At 40.7% G+C, this 15,441-nt stretch overlaps 1 protein-coding gene across 5 annotated transcripts in view; it reads left to right on the top strand.

Annotated features, from left to right (window-relative positions):
• Positions 1-13,256, top strand: part of SLC17A3 (solute carrier family 17 member 3) — a 30,954-nt gene extending 17,698 nt beyond the window's left edge. For 3 of the 5 annotated variants that reach the window (XM_058285348.2, XM_058285344.2, XM_071211003.1), the window contains 8 exons: positions 5,099-5,185; positions 7,196-7,314; positions 7,432-7,593; positions 7,840-7,969; positions 8,064-8,211; positions 11,096-11,186; positions 12,083-12,219; positions 12,316-13,256. In XM_058285348.2, the coding sequence (XP_058141331.1) occupies positions 5,099-5,185; positions 7,196-7,314; positions 7,432-7,593; positions 7,840-7,969; positions 8,064-8,211; positions 11,096-11,186; positions 12,083-12,217 (872 nt within the window). In that variant the 3' untranslated portion in view covers positions 12,218-12,219; positions 12,316-13,256. Of the gene's footprint in view, positions 1-5,098; positions 5,186-7,195; positions 7,315-7,431; positions 7,594-7,839; positions 7,970-8,063; positions 8,212-11,018; positions 11,187-12,082; positions 12,220-12,315 lie in introns of those variants that run through there. The other 2 variants (XM_058285346.2, XM_058285345.1) reach the window with 2 other exon arrangements.
• Positions 13,257-15,441: the final 2,185 nt, after the last annotated feature.

Here is a 15,441-nt window from a genome sequence, read left to right as displayed (position 1 = left end):
TGTAGCCAAATTGACCATTCTTTACTTTTATGGCTTTTGGACTTTGAGTCACAGATGGAAAGGCTATAAAGGCATCTGACCATGTGTTTCCTTGAGCTTGTGTGGTTTTGTTATTTATTTAGATTTCTGACAAATTGGAGTCTATATTTGTATTCAGCATAAGGTATGGATCTAACCTAATTTTCTCTGGAATGGTTCTCAGTTGTCCTCAGAGCTGCTTTCTGATAATGATCTGCCTGTAAAGAGCAACTGAAAGGGATATTCTGTGGGAATAAACCTGAATTTTATTGAGGAAGAGGGAAAAATGGAAAGGGTATGGCTAAGAAACAGGAGATTGTCAAAGTGGATGCTGGGCCAGAATAGAAGGGTAATTCTTCTATTCTGAATATTCAGAATAGAAGGGTAATTTATGGGTTCCAAGAAGGCCAAGGACACTTCAAGTCCAGAAAACAAGGTGTCCTCCCCCCACCTCAGATTGCATGGCCCTCTGAAGCCCTTCACAACACTGGATGATTAGAGTTTGCTTTCACTGATAGTAGAATGGAAGCTCCAACTTATACTAGAGAAATTCACTTCAGTTACCACACCTGACCAAGCAAGGTCCTTAAAGATTAAGGATAGGTCTCCCCAAATCTTCAAACACTTGAGGGACACCAAGAAATGAGAGAGAGACCCCAAACACAGCAACTATAAGAGCAACCGAAATGCAAAACAAACTGATAAAAGAATTAGGAGAAAACTTCCAATGCGTTAACAAATAACACAAGAGCGATCCAAGGGAATATGAGTAGGTAGCATTAATTTTAAAAGCAGAGACTGCTATAAAAATAGTTGTTGGAAATTAGAAATAGGGTTGCTGATGCTTTGAATTGAAATTAATACCTGCATCCAGGGAGATGAATATCAACCTGGACAAATATATTGAGAGACTACAGACAGATCAGGATAAGGAACACATGAAAGAAAATGTATAAGTTGTGAAGGCAATGACCTTATAAGAATGTGGCAACTCCCTTTCCTCTTACTTCCTATTATATAGAGTCTGAACAACAAGAAGAGGTCCTTGTTGGAGAAGGCCCATTTGGAGAACCCTCAGGAGTTCTCCAGAGGCTTGGGTGTCTTTGGTGCTGTAGGCAGATTGTTTTTTCTGGCCCCCTAGCTGCCTGTGGGGGTCTGACAAAAAGCACTGGAGGAACCATAGCATGTGAAGTGGGCTGTGCCTATCCACTCGCCTCAGTGGTTCTTGGAGAAGTTGCCATTTCCAGTGATGTCAAGGCCCCTTAGCTGGCTGCACAGGCCAACAGGAGCACTTGAACCACAGGGTGGGAGGACACTGCCCCAGAGAGGCACCCGCCCTTAGTGGAAGGGCCAGGTACTGTGCCTTTAGGGCAAAGTGTACTGTGTCTTCCTCTATCTATCCATTTATCACTACGCAAGAGACCTATGTGGATGCTATGGGGCCCACAAAAACCACTTAAGGAAGGGGGGGGAATTAAACAGACCAAACAGAGCCAGCAGCTCCTAGTGGGGCAGGCCTACTAGGTGACGGGACAAGAGAAAGATATCATACAACAATAAGGATGGGCTACAGCTGCATGTAACGATAAGGATGTATCTTAGAAACATGTTGAATGAATAAAGCATGTCTTTTGTCGAGGAAATTAGCTTGATTAACACCAACAGCATTTACCAGACATGCTATCCCAGAGATCAATAGAAGAGTTAGTTTCATATGCCGGATTAGATGCTAGAGCTGCACAGTTCTCCCAGTCAATCTAAAACACACAGAGAATGGGGGAAACGGGGTAGATGAACACATTTTGGGTAGGGTGCAAGAGGGTGGAAAGACTACACTACTGAATCTTGAGGTCCACAATGTTCATATATCCCATCTATCTTACTCTCTCTGCTGCACCAGCCTTCCCACTAATGGTGAGTTCACAAGGATCAGAGTCAAGGTTCACATAGAGAGCTCTCAGCTGGAAGGCTCCTGGGCCAATGCCACACACTTGCTCTGTGGGAGAGACACAGAAATCAGTATGGCTGTCCACAACTGTAGCTTGCCAATTCATTTGTTAAAGAAAACATTGGGTTTAATTGTGTTTCTTGAACAGAGGACACATGGGACAGAATGGGTGGTCCCAGTTGGTGGCCAAATTAAGAGTTCATCAATAATGAGCCAGTAATGCTATGATTTGTAGTATTTGCCAATGTCTGTGGACATTCTCACACCATGACTAATTTCACGATATGAACTTCGAGTCACTGAATGTGGAGCTGGAAAGAGTGCAAACCTTTCTGTCAGAAAGGCTCTCTTTCAGTACCAGCCCCAGTAGTCCTCTGGTTGTGTACTTCACATGTCTTATGAATGTCCAAGGTCTCATGTTTATATCTCATGCCTGGTTAATATGATGCATCTCTTCTAGAAAGAGCAAATTTGCAGAGATAGAAAGCACACTGGAGATTACTTGGAGTATGGGAAGAGGGGACTAGGGAGAGTATTTGTGAAAATAAAATAAATAAATGAAAAACAAAAATTACTATGCATCTCTTGGTCCTTCCATCCTTCTTTATGTTCAAGAACATCTATGTGGGAAGTGGACTTGGCCCAATGGATAGGGCGTCTGCCTACCACATGGGAGGTCCACAGTTCAAACTCCGGGCCTCCTTGACCCGTGTGGAGCTGGTCCATGCGCAGTGCTGATGTGCGCAAGGAGTGCTGTGTCACACAGGGGTGTCCCCTGTGTAGGGGACCCCCACGCGCAAGGAGTGTGCCCCATAAGGAGAGCCGCCCAGTGCAAAAGAAAGTGCAGCTTGCCCAAGAATGGCACTGCACGCACTTAGAGCTGACACAACAACAAGATGATGCAACAAAAAGAGATACTGATTCCTGGTGCCGCTGATAAGGATAGAAGTGGTCACAGAAGAACACAAAGTGAATGGACACAGAGAGCAGAAGGGCGGGGGGAGAAATAAACTAAATAAATACAAAATAAAAATAAAAAAGAACATCTATGAGTTAATATATGTAAATCAATTGCTAGCTATGAATAATGAGGCATCCGTATGAAAATTGGTCTGGAGGGTCAGCTCTACCATATGCTGCTGGGGTTGGGCAAGTGGTCATGGGTGTGGCAAGGTGGAGGCCATTGAAGACCTTGACTAGACTCATGTCAGTGTTGTAGTGGGGTCTAGGTATGTTTGGAGTTGACTGAGGAGAGAATGGGAAGTGAGGAAGGAGAACACTAAGCCCAACCTTGGGAGAACTTTGTCCTGAAGAGGAGCGAGAAATGGCAAAGTAGATGGAGGGAATTTTGAAGAGGTGGGCTTTTTGTTTAGTTTTGTTTGGTTTTAATATGGGCCAAATGAAGGTATGTTTGTTGTGGACGAGAGAGATCCAGGAATGAGAAAGTATGTGAGGATGCCAAAGTGAGAACGTGTACTTCCATAAGACCAGGCCTGAAGCAGATTGGAGGAGACGGGGTCCAGAGGTCAAGAGGGTACCTGACCTTGCATAGATACAGGAGTTTGTCCCCCACTGCAACTGGAGCAAAGGTTCAGATTCAGTGGACTTGGTGTGAAAGACAGTATTGGTTGCCGTCTTTTTCTATTTGTGCCCTGAAGTCAGGCTGTCAAGTGCCACTTCCACCTGTTAGTAACTGGGTCACCTTAGGCAAGTTATCTAATGTGTCCATGCCTTCATTTCCTCCACTGTCAACTTGTGGAATGGGGGAAAGCTCTCCTAAGGAAAAGCTAGAGGTCATTACAGAAGAGGCTCAGAGAACTGACCCCATTAATACTTACAAACTGCTGGATTACAAAACATAATGTAAACAACAGCAACGAAGGGGAGTCGATATGCAGCCAGTGTGCCAGACAGAAAATTATTATTCATGATGCATAAAGATCCTGTACTTCAACAAGGCAAGATTAAATAAGTGAAAGAAACAAAGGAAAAAGGCTTGTGAATAAAGAGTTCACAGAAGAAATAAAAATGATTGTTAAACATAAGAAAAAAGTTTCAACTTTAACAGATCAGAAAAAGAAAATTTAAGTGAGATACTGTTTTTTATTCATATTGAAAAACTATTTTTAAAAACTTTGAGATATTCAATGTTGTCAAGGAAATGAGGAAAAAATAATATTTGTTGACAATTTGGTACCATCTTTTAGCAGGATACTTTGGCAGTATCTATCAAAATTAAAATGCCCATAGCCTTTGATCGAGCAAGCCCACTTCTGGTACTTTAATGTACAAAAGTAAATGATGTTTGTTCAGAAATAACTAGGTAGACTCTACATAGTGACATGGAAAGATGTATAAGAGCAATTGTTAAATGAAATACGATTTTCATAAAATAATAGGTACATTATGATCCTGCTTATTTAAAAATAATAACTTACCTTCACATATATAGAATTTGAAAAATTAATATTAATGTTCATCTAGAAAATAAAAGCCGCAAAAGCCCAGAAATGTTTGAAAAAGTTGTAAAAAGATAAGGTGTCCTCCCATCTATCCTCCTATATAGGAGAGTGTTCTGTAAATTTATCGAAATTAAAAGTGTTATTAGCACATTTATAGATAAATAAATATATCTAGCTTTTTATCTACATATTACATAAATGCATTTGCAGAAAGATGAGTTCATATGTATATATATACATATATATAAATTGTGTTATAATGTGTATGTGCAAAGAGGAAAGGATATGCTAATATATATAATGTAATAAATCATTACTAATGGTTAACTTTAAAGAGAAGAATGGAAACGGATTGAGGGGCCATGTGAGAGGAAGTTTGGCTCCTTGTGTAATGTATGTTTACAAAAAGCATATGCTACTCATGTCATTAAAATTAAAACAATGTGAAAAGGAAGTATAACTGTCTTCTGCAATCTTACTAGGAAACTGCCAGAAAAATTGGCTTTCAGGAGAATATATGAACTGAATCATGAATCTGAGGTTCATGTATCCTCATATGCTCACCTCTTTAAGGTTTGGTGTTACTGCTGCATAGTATGCCGTCCTTGGTTCTGGATGGACCTGCTGGGCCAGTCCCCAGAGCTCCACGCTTGCTCTCCTTCTCTTGCAGGAATGACACTAGCCACCTTCATCACCATCTTCCTGGGTGGCTTCATCAGTCAAACCTATGGGTGGCCTTTCGTCTTCTACATCTTTGGTAAGCTACTGCCACCCAGTTCCCAGGCTTTCACTTTCAGGGAGATTCTTCTGTATGTAATTTTCTGGAGGAAATCAGTCAAGAAAGGAAAATCCTAGAGTAATTGTAGAAAAGGAAAATATCTTAATATAATATGGGACAATTGATCCACACCATCAAAGAATTCCGAAATCCTACTGCCTGTGCTTCTGAGCTGTCAATCCATGGTCATGCATTATCATGCACAAAGTGAGCAACCAGGTCCTGCACAGGGCTCAGGTTTCCCAAAGGCACCGGGTATCCGTGTGTGAGAAGACACTGAGGAAACCAAAGAAAAGGAAAGGTGAAGATGAATTTTGCCAACCTCATTATTTGCCCCATACCCTTCCATTTAAATATTGGAAATCAAGAAATAACTGCTCCCTCTGCCACTTGCGTTTCAGTAGCTTTTACAATCTACAAAGAACGTTTGAGAACTCGGCAACAAAAGCTAAAGGAGGCAGATTGCGGATGGGAAATCAAAATTTGGAAAGGCAACACACAAAGTGTTGATTTTCCTGCCTATTTTTTCCTCTTTTCCCTCATGGCTTTGCCCTGAGGGAGGGCCCCAGTCACAGAGCTGTGCTGTGATGTAGATTGATAAAACTCCAATAGGAATCAATGTTTTTGGCCAGAGAAAAATGGGATTGTATATCCCTGAAAGCAGAAGCATTTGTGGGAGAATCTAGGAGAGGAGAGATTTACCTGCCCAGGCCTTGGGATCACTCCTGAATTGTAAATGCATGGGGTCATCCAAGGCAGATTAGCAAAGCTGTGATAACTGAACTAAGGTTTAAATCATGTTCCAAATCATAATCAAAATGTGCTGCATTTTGTTAAATACCTTTTGTGCAACAGTTGTATGATCATATGGTTTTTTCCCCCCCTTCATTCTGTTAAGGTGGTTTACCAGCAGGCTTTTTGTAGAGATTGACAACCATATTCTAAAATTTATCTGATAATTTAAAGCATCTAGAATTGCCAGACAACTCTGAAAATGAATTACAAGGTTGAAGGACTAGCACTACCTGATGTGAAGACATATTTTGTAGTTATAGTCATCAAGACAATGTGATATTGGCATAGAAACAGACAAATATACTAATGGGACTAATATAGGTAGACTCATGTATTGAAGGAAAACTGATTTTTATAAAGGTGCAAAGGCAATTCAATGGTGTCTTTCTAACAAATGATACTAAAAAATCGTATATTCACATGCAAAAAAAAAAAAAAGAACTTTGATCTATATCTCATACTATGTACAAAAACAAACTCAAAATGAATCCTAGACCTAAATGTAAAACCTAAAACTATTATACATCTTAAAGGAAGAGAATCTTTGTTCTTGAGTTAGGCAAAAATTTTTTATGTCACCAAAAGCATAATTCATAAACTAATGAATTGATAAATTGGATTTTATCAAAGTTAAAACGTTCTGCTTTTCAAAAGGCATTGTCAAGATTATAAAGAGGCAAGCCAAGAGAGGGAAAAATATTTTCAAAACATATATATGATAAAGACTTTTATCCAAAACATATAAATAATTCTCAAAATTCAATAGTAAGAAAACAAACAACCCAATTAAAAACTGTGCAAAGTATTTAAACAGACACATCACCAAAGAAGATTGATGGAGGTCAAATAAGCACATGAAAAGATGCTCAGCATCCTTAGTCATAAGGGCAATGCAAATAAAAACCACGAGATACCTCTCCACACCTACTCGAATGCCTAACATGAAAAAGACTGAGGTGCCAAGTGTTGTTGTGCCACCTCTAGGGTCTGTGATATACCCAAGATATGTGAAAGAATGGGTGCTAAAAAACTGGGATGTTCATGTGATTTCCTTTTTTTTTTGGAAAGATGGAAAGGGGATACCATGAGCAAGGGCTTTTCCTAGGACCTCTAACCAGACAATGTGCCAATGCAAAAGAAATTCCTACAGAAGGCAGAAATCAGCCCAGTACCAGTTTCCCCCTCTGATTGCAGGAGGCATTGGCTGTGTGTGCTCTTTTCTCTGGTTTGTTCTGGTTTATGATGACCCTGTTTCTCACCCATGGATAAGCATCTCAGAAAAGGAATACATCGTATCCTCCTTGGCCCAACAGGTACTTATAAGCCTTCGGTTTTCTCCAGCCACCTTGCTTCAGCATCTGAATTTCTTAAGGTGACTTCAAGTGTGTGTGCATGTCCCAGATCTTACTCAACCAGCAACTTGTTTTCAGGCCAGGCCTTCTAAGCAGTCTCTTCCCATCAAAGCGATGCTCAAGTCACTACCCCTGTGGTCGTTGTTTCTGTGCTGTTTCAGTTTTCAGTGGTTAATTACCGTATTAATTGTGTACATACCGACTTACATCAACTCCTTGTACATTGTCAGCACCAGAGATGTGAGTACATTTCACTCTACTCCATTCTCCTATCTGCATGACTCATCAATTTGCCTTCTTGAATCATTCCAATGCGAGAACTGCCTCTTTTATTATCAAAAATAATCTCGTATTTTAGACATATGTCAATAGCTTTTCTTGGCATATGAAGGGGTTATTGATTTCCCTAAGAAAGTCTGATTTCAGGATGTCAGTTGTTAGTAGTGTGTAGGTCAGAGCTGTGGTTTACTCAGTTTTCCCCTTCAGAATGGGATCCTCTCTGCCATTCCCTTCATTGCCTCCTGGGTCTTTGGTCTCCTGGGAGGCCAAGTGGCTGATCTCCTTCTGATCAAGGGTGTTAGGCTCGGTACAGTAAGGAAAATCACCACACTTCTAGGTAAGAGGAGTGCATGAAGTCAGTTAGTTAGTAAGACATACTGCAGCCAAGGAATGTATCTCACTCTTTAATGTGTTGGTTCCTCACTCCTTAGGAAATCTCCCCTCCTCAGTGCTCCTTGTGGCCCTGCCTTACCTCAAGTCAAGCTACATGGCAACAGTGGCCCTTCTGACGGCTTCTTGTGGGCTAGCCCCACTGACTCAGTCTGGGGTCTACATTAATGCCCTAGATATTGCTCCAAGGTAGGATGCTAATTTCCATTCTTACCTTCACATTTTCTGAAAAGCATTTGGCCTTCAGCTTTCTGGGTATCCCAAACTTTGGAAAATAATAACTCATGGGTAAGAACCCAGATAGGCATGTAGCCATTTTTGAAGATATCACATAGTTGGGGAGAAAGGTATTGATTTATCTTGGTGTGTCTAATTGAACATAAACAATGCAAGTCTTTTTTTTTTTTTTTTTTTTAGGAGCTACCGGGGATTGAACCCGGGACCTCGTACACAGGAGGCAGGCACTTAACCACTGAGCTACATCTGTTCCCCCACACAAGTGCTTTTTTTGTTTTGTTTTGTTTTACTGTTTTTTCCTTTCCCTTTTTTTTATTTTTTAAAAGATACTTCGATTATATAGGGGATTCCCATATGCCCCACTCCCCACATTGCTGACATTTACCTACATTACCAACATCCTTCATTAGTGTGGTACATTCATTGCAATTGATAAACACATTTTGGAGCATTGTCACTAAGCATGGATTATAGTTTACACTGTAGTTTACACTCTCTCCTATTCGACTCTGTAGGTTATTGCTGGATATATAGTGGCCTGTATATGTTGTTGTAATGTCATTCAGAATGATTCCCAAGTCCCAAAAATGCCCCCCTATTACACCTATTTTTCCCTCTCCCTAACCCCAGAACATTCATGGGTCACTGCCTCCACAGTATTTCCTCCATTGCTGGAATTCACAGTAAGTCCGTAGTTAAATACTAGTAAGTTTTTTTAGTCCATATTTCATTTCCCAATCCTGAGGACTCTGGAATGGTGATGTCCACTGCACCATTGACTGAGGGAGGCTTTGATCACATATAGCCAATGGATGGGACTCTCTTGCTTGCAGTTGTAGGCATTCTTGGTTCCTTGGTACGTTGTTTGTCCATCATCTCCTCCCTGTTAGTTGTCCAGGGTGAGTCCATTGAACTGGAGAGTAGGTGTTGCAACTCAGTTGAGATTCAGGACTCAGTTGCCACATGAACAGCCCAGAGATTTAAGTCTCTTGGATGCATACCTACCAACTCTAGTACTAATTATAGGTTCAAGTAGAAGGACAGAAGAGTCATGCATAGGGAAACCGCTGCTGAGTCTAACTCTGTCACACTAGGGAGCATAAATATCAAATTAGTTCCCACTGCAAAGGGGCCAAATTTCTGTAGTCTGCCCTGACTACAGTGTCTGGATGCCTTGATATTCCTAAGGAATTTTGCTATTTGGGGCAGTATCTACTTTAGCGTCAATGAGATCCTGTTCAGGTGTGCATAAGTACTACCTCTGGGATGGCCTCCAGACTCACTTTGAAGTCTCTTAACCATACAAAATCACTTGTCTTTAGCTTTTTCCCCTTTTGGCCAAGGTCTTTTTTTTTTTTTTCCTTCCAGATGCATTGCTCGTTGGTACTTGGTAGCAATCCCTCAGTGCCAGAGAGGCTCATCCCTGGGAGTCATGTCCCATGCTGGGGGGAAGTTATTGCTTTTATATGTTGGTTTCAGCTTAGAGAAAGGCCACATTTGAGCAAAAAGGAGGCTCCAGTAGGTAACTCTTAGGCACCCTACATCACTAGGCTAAGTTTCAATTTCAAGAGCAAAGGCTAATAAGAATATTCATAAGTATCAAGGGTCCTTCAGTGGACCATCATCCTTCACAAGCCATTGTCCCTGTACTTGGGACAGAGCTCCCCCAGATAGGAATTTGATATCCTTTTGGTTATTGAGTAAATCTCCACCCACTGTGACAATGCCCCATGAACATTTGTACACATTTATATGTCTAATATGTATACCCAGCTGAACTTCCTCCCATGTATCCTCCTTCACTGACACCCCACAGCAATGATCCTCCCCTGCCACAGTTGTAAACCTTCTGTGATCTAAAACCTCTTCAAAAATGAAGCCAACAAAACAGCCACATACAATTAATAAGAAAATGAAATAATAATGATAGTTTTATACGTAAAAAGTAAAATACAGAAAAAATTAATAAAAAGTAAAAATAAAATAATATTTTTTAAAAATTGGGTTATTAGAAATAATGAAAAGTTATTTAAAGAAAAAACTTTTTTTTTTACATTTTGCCTTTCATCACTGTAAGACTATTGTGCTATATGTATAGTGATATTTTCTTCCATTTATTCCCCCAGTGTCTTACTTTTTTTTCACATTTTTTTCAAAGAAGTTTTAGGTCACAGTAGAGTCACATACAGAATGCAGGGGAATTCCCATATATGCAACATCCTCCCCCCGTGTCCTTTTCCCCATCAATAACATTTTATGCGTGGATGGTACATTTGTTACAATTGATGCACAAATACTGAAACATAGCTACTAACCATCATCAATGGTTCACATTATGGTTTACATTTTGAACTGTATACTTATATAAAATCTGATAAAATTTAACATAGCCTGTATCCATTGTTGCAAAATCATGCAGAACACTTCCATCATCCTTTAAATGCCCCAGTTCTATCTATTTTATTCCTCCCTCCCTTTCCCCTTTGGGCCCCCAGTGACCACCAGTCATCACTCCTTGAAGGACAAAATTCATAGTTACTTGCACCTTCACTGAGAGCTTGACACACTGGTCTGTCCTCCCCTATTAGGCACCACTGATGCTCTCAAGTGACTCCCATCCTTCTGTTTGAGAATATAATGGGCCTCCCTAGGATGGGAATCCAACACTTTGTGTTCATGACGTGGATCTCTACCCACTTATGCAACAAACTATGCCAAAATTGTCACTCACATACTCCCTTTTTTGACATGATTAAAAGATGGATTCATACATGGAGCTGGGCTCAAGGAACTGTTGAGCATCTCTGGATCTACCCTGGAACTTTCCTCTCTACAGATATTCCAGTTTTCTCTTTGGAATCTCAAGGGGATTTGCACAAATAGCGGCAGTCCTGGCACCCATTGTCAGTGGGTATCTTCTCAATCAGGTAGAGTTTTCTTGTCAAGAAGCACTCTTTAAAATGTTCTGAAAAAATTATTTATAAAGGCAATGGTATAAAGAATGTATTCAAAGACTGTAAAATAAAATTGAATTGTGGGTGACTTTTTCAGGAAGATCAATCTGATAAATAAAAATATGGGACAATTTTTTTGATGACCTCAAACTTGGCTCATTCTGGAACCAAACAATGAAAAGCTAGTGATCTACTAGGACTATGCAGTCTTTGAAATTGAAACCTCAGAGCCACATAGTGTCTTAGGATGATTTTACGCATGTGTAGCTGCAACCTGCCATGTCTCCTGCTTTACTTTGAGAACTTCATTTGCATAACCATGCAAAAGAAAACAGATAATGAAAACAAACACTTTAAAGTTAAATATTTCATATGTAGTCATCTCATTTAATTATTCATTCTCAAACCAACTGTGAAATTGAAATATTCTCATTTCTTGATGATTAACTCAAAAGCAGAATCACCAAGTCCTATCACCAAGAAGATAATCAAAATTCTCCCAACCAAGACCTACCTAATTCCAAAACCCATAATCTTTTCACTGGCATTTAAAATGCAAGAGTAATTTTGAAAACATTCTTAGAAGAGCTCACGTAAACAAGATTTGTGCAAAAGGAAACCTGTTTGTACTTTGATAAATAGTGACAAATGCAATTCTGTAAGTTAATCAAAAAGGCTTCCGAATCCCTTTTATTAAGAATAATCTGAATGCATTTTGAAGTTCTTTCCATTTGATTACCAAACTTTCAGGAAATGAATAGTTACTTGGAAATCTAATAGTGGATATTATCTCCTGAACTATTAATACTGTGCTTCACAGGAAAAACGGATGAAAGGGATGATATTTACATGAGGTTTTGTGTCCCTAGGACCCTGAGTTTGGGTGGAGGAATGTCTTCTTGTTGTTATTTGCAATTAACATATTAGGATTGATCTTCTACCTCATATTTGGAGAAGCAGATATCCAAGACTGGGCTAAAGAAAGGAAACTCACTCGTTTATGAAGGTAAGGAATAAATGAGCTCATCTATGTTTACAAGCATTGAAGCCTTTTTAAAGGTTCTTTCTTTCATGTCTATTTTGTTTTTTTGTTTTATCTTAGTTATTACGCCTTGGATGGAAAAAGTCATTAAGCACCTTATTTCATAAATGGGAAGGATTCAGTGATGAAAATCACCATGGAAAGAATTTTGTTTTCAAGTATGAGATAAATTCTTTTACCCATGTTTCTGTTTTGAGAGAAATGGAAGATGAATGAGAATTCGAATAAAATGATAGCCAAGAACAAAATTGTCAGCCTCATAGAACTAACAGTGGACTTAGAGGATGTGCTGTGTGGGAGTCAATAGGAAAGATTCAACGGTTCTGGATTTCAAAAAAGGAAACAAGATTTTGAAGCCCTAATCCAGGGTGGCAATCTTGCTAGGGCAATGGTGATTTTTCCTAATTGTGAAAATGAATATTAATTTATATTTGTTGGACTGGCTATCAGCTATTGGCTCTTCCTGGTGTGTGCACCACTCTTCTCCATCCTGCTTAGACCCCAGGAGGCTCATCTGCATGGTCTGCTCCCCACATTCTCTTGTCCACCAGCTTCTGCTGGATTTCCTAGGAAAGGAGTGTCTCCCCTCTTAGGGAGTCTGCAGGGCCTGGTGCATTCACTACAGTTCACAGCAGGCAGCCTGCTCCACACATTTTGGTACTAGCTGCCTTCCTTGTGCCTTCAGGGCTGAGAATGGTCTTTTCACTAGCTCCCAAGGTTTCACTGGAATCCCTTTCTGTTCCCCTATCACCTGCCCAGCTCTGTGTAAGTTATCTTTTTTAAAACTTTCTTGAATGATCCAATTTGAAACTGTCATTTTTTCCCCCCTTATTTTTAAAGGAACTTTAGATTACATGAATTTTACATGGAAAATATAGGGGATTCGCATATTGCCCACTCCCTCCCCCTTCTATATGGCCCCCCATTAACAACATTTTTCATTAGTGTGGTACATTGGTTACAATTGATGAACACATATTAAAGCATTGCTGTTAACCATGGTCTATAGTTTACACCCTGTTTTACATTTTGCACTGCACAATTTTATAGGTTTTGACAAAATGTATAATGGCTTTTATCCATCATTGCAATATCATGCAGAACAACTCCAATGCCCCAAAATTGCCCCTCTCCATCCCCTTAGATCCTCTGGTGCCCACTGTCTTTATATCAATGTTACAAGTTCTTCCATTACTAGAATAGTAATAAGTCTACTTTAGTCCATAGTTGCATCCCCCCCTTATGTTTGTTCATTCCTCTATCTTAAGGATTTTGGGATAGTGATGCCCACTTGGCTTCTGAATGAGAGGGGGCTTAGATCCCATGGGGCAGATGGATGGAATTGTCCTGCTTGCAGTTGTAGATACTCTCTGTGTTTTAGAATGGGCATTGCCCATCATTATCTTATTGTTAGTTGTCCTGGGTTGGACCAATGAACTGGAGAGTAGGTGTTGCAACTCTGCTGAGATTTGGGGCTTACCCAGCATATGAACAGCCAAAAGATTTAAGTCTCTGGGACATATTTTTAATGAGTTTAGTGCTAATTATATGTTCAAATAAAAGGGGCAGAAGAATCATGTGTAGGAAAATGATAAATGAGCTTATCTCTGATACACTGTGGAAGATAGGTTATCATACATTCTAAGGTAAGGAAACTGCCATCTTTTCTTCTGGGACCCAACTACCTCAGTGATAGAATTACTAATAAAGTTCAAAAGTGAATGGGGAAACGGACTTGGCCCAATGGATAGGGCATCCATCTACCACATGGGAGGTCCGCGGTTCAAAGCCCGGGCCTCCTTGACCCGTGTAGAGCTGGCCCATGCGCAGTGCTGATGCACGCAAGGAGTGCCCTGCCACGCAGGGGTGTCCCCACGTAGGGGAGCCCCACATGCAAGGAGTGCGCCCGTAAGGAGAGCAGCCCAGAGGGAAAGAAAGGAACGGCACCGCCCACACTTCTGGTGCTGCTGACGACAACAGAAGCGGACAAAGAAACAAGATGCAGCAAATAGTCACAGAGAGCAGACAACCGGGGGGGTGGGAGTGGGGGGAATTAAATAATTAAATAAATCTTAAAAAAAAAAGTGAAATGGATTCTGTTTTTGTGAAATGATAACGTATAGGTGCCAGTGGATCAGAGCCTGTGCAGAGGGGCCAGGACCATGTTCTGGGCTGCTGCCAGTGGTGATCTCTGCTGCATGGAGCAGAAACACCACAGCCACAGACTCATTTCATAGAGGTGATGTGATGTTCTAAAGCTCAGAGTGAAAAATCAGGGCTATGATACAGAAGGTCACATGTGAATAAACTCAACAACAATTCCTGAGATGAAGCTTTCAGTAAGACTCTGGGCACTTGAGTCACTGAAGTAAATTAGACACATCACTGTTCTCCATTCTAATGGGGAGGTCAGACACAAAAAACAGATGGCAATGCCTTGTCTTAGATACAAGAGCAGAAGTACACAAAGCACATTACGGGCAACTAGCTGAGGAGTTCCCATCCTAGGCTGAAGGGTGTAGGGCAGATTCCTTCGGAAATAATTCCTGAGCAGAGTGTTGAATGGGGAGTGTTATGGTAAGATTTCTAGACTGGAACCCAACTTGTGCAAAAACATGAAAACAAGAAACAAGGTATATTCTGAGGGGAATCACCTGCCTACACACTCAGGAAAGGGCAGAAGATGAGGTCAGAGAGGGGGGCGCAGCCAGAACATGGAGGTCTTGTTTGCCCCATTAGGGAGTTTGAGGTTTACACTACAAGCAGTAAGGTAGGGGTCATAGCAATAGTGACCTGGTAGATTTTCTCATTTGGGAGAACACTTTGGCCCAATTCCAGAAGCTAGAACATGAGTTAAATGGTCACCTGTACAGTGATCCTCCCAGCAGTAATGAGAACTGAACTAGCGTTGGGGGAGCTGGGGTGGAGAGAAAAAGAGGGACATGGATTGTATTTAGGAAATGGAATGGGAAGATCATGGCATTTAGTTAGATGGGTACAGGAGACAAGAGGGGTCAGGAAGTTCTGGGTCTCTAACTTGAGAGATTGGTTGGAGAGTGGACTGAACAACAGAGAATGTAGGAAGAAGAGCTTTTCCAGGAGGAAGATGAGTTGACTCTGGGGCATGTTGGCTGAGTGGTGACAGTGGAATAGTCAAGTATGCAGGTCCAATAAGAGGCCAGACCA

The sequence above is a fragment of the Dasypus novemcinctus genome, chromosome 22 (assembly GCF_030445035.2).
Source record: "Dasypus novemcinctus isolate mDasNov1 chromosome 22, mDasNov1.1.hap2, whole genome shotgun sequence".
NCBI classification, from domain to species: domain Eukaryota; kingdom Metazoa; phylum Chordata; class Mammalia; order Cingulata; family Dasypodidae; genus Dasypus; species Dasypus novemcinctus.
Note: the sequence above shows the minus strand (reverse complement) of the source record. Positions and strands in the feature narration are given on the sequence as shown.